The 10,673-nt window shown below is 47.4% G+C and overlaps 1 protein-coding gene across 1 annotated transcript; it reads right to left on the bottom strand.

Annotated features, from left to right (window-relative positions):
- Positions 1 to 475: 475 nt before the first annotated feature.
- Positions 476 to 9,718, bottom strand: LOC149450606 (uncharacterized). The gene is made up of 3 exons (XM_089691716.1): positions 9,700 to 9,718; positions 816 to 913; positions 476 to 727 (listed from the first exon to the last, which is right to left on the bottom strand). The coding sequence occupies exons 1-3, from the start codon at positions 9,716 to 9,718 to the stop codon at positions 476 to 478; spliced, it is 369 nt and encodes a 122-aa protein (XP_089547842.1).
- Positions 9,719 to 10,673: the final 955 nt, after the last annotated feature.

The raw sequence follows: 10,673 nt of genomic DNA, 5'->3' as shown, positions 1-10,673 counted from the left end.
CTCTATAAATGTCCCCGTTATTCCATCCTCCTCCATAGACTGCTGATCATCCCTCACATACGCCTCTTCTTCTTCTGCTTTCACCTCAACTTTTATATCTATCAGATCTTCACCCTAAACCAAGGAAATGAGAGAAAATATCATCTATAAAATATAAGCTCACATAAAAAAATCCAAATATTGTCCCAAGTCCACGCTCTCCGCCCCACCAACCTTGTAATGGTGAGGGATGGTGTGACCTTCCTGTGTGGAATCCCGGGAATACAGAGGACGGGGACATCTCTCTGGTGGGTTCCTGGTATTAGGTGGCTCCATCATATCCTTGTGTCCTTCTGAAAACTCCTCCATCACTCCATACTCCTCATCCTCCTCTTTATACTCTTCTTTAACATCAATATTATCATCCCCGAGGATTCCACTCTGAAAGATATAATAAAACATTCATTGTAACAAACATGCTGTGTATAAATCACAACTACCAATAATTGTCATCATCTACCTGATGATGGTGAGGGATGGTGTGACCTTCCTGTGTGGAATCCCGGGAATACAGAGGACGGGGACATCTCTCTGGTGGGTTCCTGTAGCTGGATGACTCCACCAGTGTGTCTTGGTACAGATCTTTGTGTTCTTCTGGAATCTCCGACTCCTCCATCCCCCCATCCTCATCCTCCTCCTCTTTTATCTCTTCTTTAACCTCAACTTTAGGATCTCTCAGGTCTCCACTCTGAATATATAATAAAATGACATCAATGGTAACAATGCAGATAATGTACAGATCCTAATGATACTATCAGTGATTGTTCCTCATCTACCTGATGATGATGAGGGATGGTGTGACCTTCCTGTGTGGAATCCCGGGAATACAGAGGACGGGGACATCTCTCTGGTGGGTTCCCATGACTGGATCCATCTGTAGGAAACACACACACTGACTGAATCCATTGTTTCTATGTGTTTATCAGATGATGGGGGATCTAGGTGGATCCTCCGTACTGCTCTCTCCTTTACAATAAAGTCTCCTCTTACCCGGTGATGTGAGGGGCGGCTGATTGTCCATCATGACGTCCTTGTAGAGATCCTTGTGTCCTTCTAAATACTCCCACTCCTCCATGGAGAAATAGACAGTGACACCCTGACACCTTATAGGAACCTGACACACACAATGATACAGTCACCATCCAGACACATCCCTTGTCTGTTACTGGAGAATGTCCCAGAATTCCCTGCACCGCTCACCTCTCCTGTCAGCAGCTCAGTGATCTCTCTGGTGACTTCTAGAATCTTCTTCTTCTTTCTCTCTTCTATCAGGGAGGGAGGTGGAGGCAATGTGATGTCATATGATCTCCAGACTTCACAGGAGGAAAACTCTACATCTGAACACAAATAGTCACATCAAATGATATTCCCAGAATCCTCCTCACCTCTCCATTCAGGTCTCCATTTTATTAAAGCCCCACTTCAGGCTGAGGTATAATTCCCCCCCACAGGACCCCCACACTACGCAGGGTATAGGCTTGTTGCAGCATTCTGATGTCATTACATACAACGCAGGACCAACAGTCCCACTTTACATGTGAGGATACCAAGGGGCCCCACATCCTAACAGCATCAGAAAAATGTCAGATGGAGGGACATTGGGAGGAGGAGCTGTGAGGTCAGTGTGATGTCATAGGATTCTCTGACTCTGGATGGAGGGACATTGGGAGAAGGAGCTGTGAGGTCAGTGTGATGTCATAGGATTCTCTGACTCTGGATGGAGGGACATTGGGAGGAGGAGCTGTGAGGTCAGTGTGATGTCATAGGACATATAGACTCTGGATGGAGGGACATTTGGATGGGGAGATTTGAGGGGTCCTCTATATGAGACTTCCATGCAAACCAAATCCTTGTTCCTGGGTGCGTCCTACCTCTCCTAAACTGAAGAGTGACCTTTGACCTTTACCATCCAGAAATCTGTCCGGAATCTGTGGAAGTAAGCTGTCATGTGATCAGGTGACGTGCGGAGGAACGGAGTGTAAATAGCAGACAATTGTCTCCAAAGCCCCTAATGGTGGGGATGGATTTGGCGGCGTGCTGGTGCCAAGTTTCCTCCCCCCAGGGTCACTGCAGGTGTGGAGAAAAGCTGTGTAAGAGGATATGGAGGAGAGATGAGGAGGAGATCCAGGAATCAGGAGAAAGGTCAGGGCAAGCAACAGACGAGCGCATCCAAGAGACCAAGCCGGGGTCACTACACAGAAAATCAATCCAGAGAAACAACAGGCAGGACGAGGAATAGCAAGAAGATGCTGAGAGACAAATGAGAATATTGCTCAGCCAATGGGAGATGATCTCAGCATGACTTCCATCATGAAGGAGATGAGGGGGAGGGGAGGAAGTCACTGAAGGTGACCATAGATCCATGGAAATTCAGCTGGTTCAGCAGGGATCGCTCACATTTCCATCCATGTGTGGCCACTGCCGGATAAAAGCCACTCCCCCAGCGGCTGCAGCCAATAGCTTCAGTGCTGATCCGTGTATTCTGAGAGCGGAGGAGTCCCCCCATTGTCAGAATACAAGAGTGCAGCGGGGAGGATTCCCCCATCCACCTCCAATGTGTGGATGGGGGAATCACTTCAGTTTTTATGGTCATCCCGCTGGCTGAATGATAAAACTGAACCATGTAGGCCAGCTTTGGGAGCAAATATATTATCATCAACTCCTCCCCCTGAAGGGGTTCATCTACGTATTACCTCCTCTGCCGCCAGATCCAGGAATGTGGACTCTCTGCTTCCTCCCGATTCACCTCTCACCCAGAGCATCCTGTCTGTACCTGACATCACTTCCTGTCTGTACCTGACATCACTTCCTGTCTGTCTTCCATAGAGACTTCCTGTCTGGGTAGAAGTGAGATCCCCACCTTGTGGAGCTCAGAGGAACTGCAGCCCCAAGAAGCGTCTGGTAGTGTGACCCCGGCCTTGTGCTGGGTGTGTATGGACTGTAGATCCTTATAGAGGGGTCACCTCCACTCCCACCAAGGGGGACAGAAATATATGACTCCTCGGGGGAGCGATTTTGGCTCCTCTGATTTTGCAGTAAATGTGATTGCATTAGTCCCGTTGATTTTCGTATTTCCATGTCATAAAAGGTGTCACATGATGTCGGGTTCCCCTTTCTCTCCTCCCTGAGTGTGTATTTAGAGGCGGAGCTCCTGCTGGAATGGCGGTCAGAGGCGGAGTCTAGGAGGGAGACTGACAGAACCCGCAACAGACTTGCAGGAGTGAGCGAGGAGGATCCGGTTCCTTTACCATCGGAGATGAGGAGAGTGTGAAGGATGTTTGTGACTCTGGGAGCTGAAAAGCTGGGAGTCCTATTGGTGTGGTGAGGGGGAAGCACTACTAGGGGGCGCCCTCACCATCCCGTGTACAAGAGGTGGAAGAAGGCGTGGCTACACTACAGCCCACACAGTTTGGAGGGCGGAGCACTTTCACACCTTATCAACTTTTCACTGATTAGATTTTTGTAGTAAAATAGGTGGATTGAAGTAGATGCAAAGTGGAAGCGGTGGACTTGCAGAGAACACTATACTGAGCACACAATATTGTCGGTCTCGATGGATTTGCACAGGATTTGAGATGATTTCCTATAGCAGCAAATCTGATGAGATGAATGAATGTAGCGCCCCCTCCTGGTCAGGTCTAGGATGTGTAGTCAGGTAAAGCATAGCTGTGTTTCTCTGCTCACCAGAGAGGCTGTCAGGTAAATTCAGTCGGTATTCTGATTTACAGAGAGCTGTGATTGATTAGTCAGGTCTGCTCATGCTGCTTTGGTTCTGTTGGAGTTTGTCTGAGTTCTTCCTGCCTTCAGGAAGCTATGAGAGTCTTCCAGAACATGGGAATTGGCTAGACAAATGACCAGCATGAATATGGATACAGTCCTGGCCAATTGCAGGGGAGGGTGGCCCCATTGCATGCTGGGAGTGGTATTTATACTCTGAGAGCACATGGGTTCAGTGTCTTTCCTCGGAGAGGATTGTACCAGCCAGGCTGGAGGCAGGCTGCCTCGCCTGGCACTTGCTGTTATGTGGCCTCGGGTGGGTGACCTGAGGGCCTGAAGTTAGAGAGAGTGACCCTGATTCTACAGTAAGCTGACTGAGGGGAGCTGTCTGCCAAAGCTCTGTCTGGTATCACTGGAGAGAGTGGCTTGGAAGATTGGAAGGAGGCAACCATTCTGTCCTTGGACCTGTGAGTGCAAACTCTGAGAGATCTGGGGGGCTCTGTGTGCTTGTTACCCCTCTGGTGCTTGATAGTCAGCCTGGGTCTGAGAAAGGGAGCCCTGCCTAGTGTTCTGCAGAGCTTGTCCAAGTATTGCTACTGCTAATGGGACTTGGCTCGCCTACAACTACTTGCTGCTATTTGTTACTGAGAAGTCTGCTATCTACTGTCAGCCGAGACTTCACAAGTCTTCTACTAAGAGATCAGCTAGATGTCCTCAGTGTGAAGAGTTCTGATTCTGGAGGATCCGACTACATTCCCCATCCCTATCCCCAGTTCTACAATAAACTCCAAACACAAAACATCCCCTAGACTGGTCATTGGAGACAACGAGCAGAAGTGTGTGTGTTTGCCTTGCTGTGGGGCAAAGCAAAGGGGAACCAGGGGCAACATTCAGCTCCTTCTGCGGTAGTGATACATGAAGTCGGTGTAAAGTGGAAGCAGTAGATCTGCAGGGAACTGAATCTTGAGCACAAAGCACTTTGTTGTTCAGTATTCACATTCACAGTATGCACATGGTTCAGTATTCTTAATTTACTGGCAAACACCACAAGATCAATGAAGTAGGTGTAAAGTGGAAACAGTAGATCCACAGAGAATAATATTTTGAGTATGGATGGGCTGACGGTTTGTGTCAAACATAAGATCGACTCAAACATTAGCCGTTTGCGTGTTCACCATTATGCAGGAAGTTTGCCCGTGTGCCCAAATAATGTAAAACATGCTTTGTGATTGGCCAAAGCATTGCACCTGACCACAGATCAGGTGCAATGCTTTGGCCAATAACAGCTGAGTTCTCAGGAAGAGCCATGATTGGCCAAAGTGCTGGCTGTATTATTGATCCACAACATGCAGAAGAGGTGGTGTAGTGGATAAGTCAGTCATCCTCATCCTCTGTCACCCAGGCTCATACTATTTTGCCTTCCACCACAGCTGCCAAAGTGTCCTGTTCCTCCGGCTCCTTGTCCACCACAGCTGCCAAAGTGTCCTGTTCCTCCGGCTCCTTGTCCACCACAGCTGCCAAAGTGTCCTGTTCCTCCGGCTCCTTGTCCACCACAGCTGCTCCTTCCGTAGCCCCACCATCATGCATGGAGGAGTCACCAGAATGATTGGATCATAGTGTCAGTCCCATGCTGCTGGAGGATGTGCAGCAATCTGAATGCTGTGATGTTGGTTCCCAGGATGAGGAAAGGAGTGACGTGAGCCTAGAGAGAGGGGGCGCCAGTGAGGGAAAAGAAATGGTCAGTCCTGTTCCCCCAGCCGCAGCACACTGCCAAGTTGGCTCCATTGATGAGGAGGAAGGAGATGATGAGGTCACTGACCATACTTGGGTGCCTGAGAGAACAGAGGAGGACAGTGAGGAGGAGGCAGAACTCCAACAAGGCAGGATGTCCTCCAGGGACAGGCATAAGGGCAGCCAACCAATGGCATCACACGACAGAGCTCCACAGGTGGGGGGCGCTGCTGACTCCATGCAGACTTCCACAAGTTCTCTGGTGTGGGCTTTCTTCAACACATGTGCAGCATTGCTGTTTGCAGTCTTTGACTGAAGCAGACCAAGCGTGGCCAAAACACCAGCCACTTGGGCACCACATGCTTGACAAGACGTATGATGAGCTGCCATGCAGCCTGCTGGTAACAGCACCTGAAACACCCAGAAAAAGTGCAGACTTCTCCTTGCTCCTCATCTGGGATCTCTACTGTAAAATGTCAGGTCTTCTCAACAGCCTCCACTGAGAGGAGTGATGGTACAGCAGTGGGTGGCCCATCTGACAGCAGGACACCACCTGTTCATTTCAGCAGGAACATTTCACTACCCCATTTGCTGAACCGTGAAAAAATAGACTGTCCCAGCCATCCACATTCTATCCTGGCCAAATTGCTGCCTTACAACTGCTGCCTTTCCATCTGGTGGACTCTTCCCCCTTCCGGGAATTTGCAGAATGTTCTGTATCACAGTGACAGGTTCCGAAAAGACAATTTGTTTCATGCAAGGCCATTCCAGCTCTGTACCATCATGTAGAAGGTCATGTTTTGGCCTTGTTGGACAAGGAGGTCAGCAGCAAGGTCCACATTACTGACACGTGGTCCAGCAGGCACAGTCAGGGATGTTACATATCCGTCACGGCACACTGGGTGACTCTGCTAGCAGCTGGGAAGGATGCAGGACAGGGTTCAGTTCTGGAGCTTGTTCCACCACCATGCCTCCAAAAACCTGGTGGTGATTCTGCCACATCTGTCTGCTCCACCCCCTCCCCTTCCTCTTCCTCTATGGCCTCTTCTGCTGAATTGTCATCTCCACTGGCTTCCGCTCACCCAATGAATCAAATTCAAAATACTAACAACTTACAAAACCATCCACAACTCTGCCCCCAGCTCCATCACCAACCTGGTCTCAAAACACCAACCAAACCGCTCCCTTCAGTCCTCTCAAGACCTCCTGCTCTTTGCCTCCCATGCTCACCTCCAGGACTTCTCCTGATCCTCTTCCATCCTATGGTACTCCCTACCCCATTCTGTCCAACTATCTCCTACTTTATCCACCTTTAGAGGATCCCTGAAATCCTTCTCTGTAAAGAAGCCTCTCCTGCTTCCAATGAATACACTGTGTTTTAGTTCCTCCATCGGCCCATTGCCCAGTTATGACCTTTGTATCACTTCACCCTCCCTCTTAGATTGTAAGCTCCCACGAGCCGGCCCCCTGATTCCTTCTGTACCAAATTGTATTGTAGCTGTACTGTCTTCCATCATGTTGTAAAGCGCTGCGCACACTGTTGTCACTCTATAAATCCTGTATAATAATCTGATGATAATGATTCTGTACTGAAGTGTACCCTGGATACAGCATTGTGCTAATATCAGGATCACAATGTCACCAAACATGCTATGAATGAATCTCATTCTGATACTAGTGAGCTGTGATTGGCCCACAGCTATCACATGGTACCTGGGCCAATCACAGCACCCTCTACTATGTGATGTAGTGGTAGCCAATCACAGATCACTAGTAATCACAGCTGTCATGAATGACACTCTGTATAAAGCATTGCTGACACGGTGATCATCATTGTAAAGAGAATCCCTGATCCCCCCTGGAGTAGTGCAGTGCTGCTATGGACACTACTCTGATGGGGAAAAGAAATGTTTAAATAATTGAAAATGTTTTTATTGTTTTTTTTGGTTTGGTTTGTTATCATACTGACACCAGTCAGGGTCCCTGATCACCGCCACACCAGTCATGTGATGACGCTGTACTGCGCTGGTGAGTTTGTAGAAAAAAAAGTGAAAAAATATTTATTTAATTTCTTTATTTTCCCAAAAATTGTGACCAAAACTGCCAACTTCAAAAAAACTAGGATTTATTTTTACCGAAGACATGTAGTAGAATACGTTTTGGCTGAAATGTATGAGGAAATGTTTTTTTTTCTTATTGGATATGTTTTATAACAGAAAATATTGGGTTTCTTAAATGTTCATTTTTTTCATTTATATAATAAAAAACTGTGGGCATCAAATAACACCAAAACAAAGCTCCATTTATGTGAAACAAATAATATATATTTCATTTGCACACATTGTTGCATGACCGAGCAATTACCAAGTAGCGTAGTGCCAAATTGCAAAAAATGGCCTATTCATGAAGGGGGTAAAATCTTCTGGAGCTTAACCCCTCGCCTACCAGGCACCTCTACCCCCTTCCTATCCAGGCCAATTTTCAGCTTTCAGCGTTGTCACAATTTGAATGACAATTGCGCGGTCATGCAACACTGTACCGGTATGAAAGTTTTATCATTTTTTTCACACAAATAGAGGTTTTTTTGGTAGTATTTAATTGCTGCTGAGTGTTTTATTTTTTGCGCTATAAACAAAAAAAGCAAAACATTTGAAAAAAAAAGTTTTCTTTGTTTTATTATAAAATTTTGCAAACAGGTAATTTTTCTCCTCCACTGATGTGTGTTGATGAGGCTGCACTGATGGGCACTGATAGGTGGCACTGATGAGCTGGCACTGATATGCAACAATGATGGGCACTGATAAGCAGCACTGATAGGCGGCACTGACTGATGGGTGGCACTGCTGGGTGGCACTACTAGGTACTGCTGGGCACAAGTGGGTGGCACTGCTGGGCACAGGTGGGTGGCACTGATGGGCACAGGTGGGTGGCACTGATGGGCACAGTTGGGCGGCACTGCTGGGCAATAATCAGGGCATTGATCATTAGTTCCCTGGTGATCGGTGCCGATAAGTCCTCTGACAACTGCAAGTTATCGGCAGTACTGTGGCAGCGTGAGGAAAGTGCAGCTGATAATCGGCAACTGCATTTACTGGTGATCTGCTCTGTCATTGGACACGGCTGATCATGTGGTAAAAGGTCGCTGTGATTGGCTTTTTACCACGTCACGTGATCAGCTGTGTCGGTAGGATGTGGAGATCGCTGGGTGCACGCCCCTGGGGGCGTGCGGGAGGGTGCGTCTCTGTGAGAATGTCATATGATGACCTCCCAGGACTGGACAACCATGCTGTAGCATCATTCAGTTATAGCGCGGTTGACAAGCGGTTAAAGTGGATCTGCACTTCATCTGAACACCACACACCAAAAATACTATTTAATTCATTGGTAATATTCAAAGCAAACTCCCCCATCCATCCATCCATCCACTCATCCATCCATTTGTGTCTTCAGGATTTATTTTGCTGAGAAATCGTTTTGAAAAACCTCCCCCCCGCATTTCTGTCAGTAGCCATCTTGAGTAAGGGCAGGTGATTCCTGTAGCATTTACTTTCTGGAATCCATCAGCCCTTAGCTTAGGCATTGGCTGAGCTGAGAACCCTCCATCCCCTCCTGAAGACTGTTGGGGTGTATGACATCATTTGCCTAGGCAGGAAACCAGGAAGTGAGTGAAGACATGTAAATAAAAAAAATTCAAAACAAGTAAATACAATCTACTTTCCTATCTATATACTGATACTAGCAGTGTAAGGACTAGAAATAGTCAATGCTGATTGGGAGAGTGAAGTTCCACCTTAAGAGGTTAAAGTGATTTCCTATAATCGTCAGCTCCATCTAGTGGCCATAATGCTGTATCTTCCCTGAAATACCTCCTGATGTAAAAATAGTGCAATACAATAATATGGCCACTAGATGGAGCCAATGATGATGTGAAATAAAACATGGCCAAAATCTGTCCCAGCTGGGTGAACACGGCTCACATTCATTCAGCTCATTGTTTTATGGAACAGACCTCCAAGTGTGACATCTCCCACCACAAAATATACTCAGCCAATCACAGGGCAGGACACCATTTTTATTCTTCTCCTGCCATCAATGGCCGACCCGGTCCCACACTTCATCCATGAGAAGGAAATAAACCGCGTTAGGACTCCGTGTATGGACTACGACTCTTCCTCTCTGGGGCAAACATGGAACACATGACCCTACACATACGTGATCCCACTGCCGCCATCTTGGATTCTGGAATATGAGTTGTTTATATGATATGAAGAGCCTGATTGTTATCTTTCATTGTAAGACCATTTATAACATTAACCCCTCCCCCTCTTGAGGATTTACCCCCGCCTTCCTGACCAGCCCATTTACCATATTAACCCCTCCCCCTCCAGAGGATTTACCCCCCCCCTTCCTGACCAGGCCATTTACCACATTTACCCCTCCCCCTCCAGAGGATTTACCCCCCCACTTCCTGACCAGGCCATTTACCACATTAACCCCTCCCCCTCCAGAGGATTTACCCCCCCCCCTTCCTGACCAGGCCATTTACCACAATTTAGTCACATTAATAATTTATTAATAATAGATTTCCTATTATACTATTTAAAATTTATAAATAATAATTTAAAAATAAAAAATTTATAAATTATAAATAATTATTAATAATTTAATAGGAAACCACATTAACCCCTCCCCCTCCGGAGGATTTACCCCATCATCCAGACCAGGCCATTTACCACATTAACCCCTCCCTCTCTGGAGGATTTACCCCCCCCCATCTAGACCAGGCCATTTACCACATTAACCCCTTCCCTCCAGAGGATTTACCCCCCTTCCTGACCAGGCCATTTACCACATTAACCCCTCCCTCTCCAGAGGATTTACCCCCCATTCCTGACCAGGCCATTTACCATATTAACCCTTCCCCCTCCAGAGAATTTACCCCACCATTCCTGACCAGGTCATTTACCATATTAACCCCTCCCCTTCCAGACGATTTACCCCCCCTACCTGGCCAGGCCATTTACTACATTAACCCCTCCGGAGGATTTACCCCCCTTTCTGATCAGGCCATTTTCGACATTCACCCCTCCCCCTCCAGAGGATTTACCCCCCCACTTCCTGACCAGGCCATTTACATTAATCCCTCTGGAGGATTTACCCCCCCCCCCTTCCTGACCAGGCCATTT

Source organism: Staurois parvus, unplaced genomic scaffold (assembly GCF_062004578.1).
Source record: "Staurois parvus isolate SC_StPar_1 unplaced genomic scaffold, SC_StPar_1.0 ptg000570l, whole genome shotgun sequence".
In the NCBI taxonomy this organism is placed as follows: domain Eukaryota; kingdom Metazoa; phylum Chordata; class Amphibia; order Anura; family Ranidae; genus Staurois; species Staurois parvus.
This window is presented reverse-complemented; position numbering and strand designations above follow the sequence as displayed.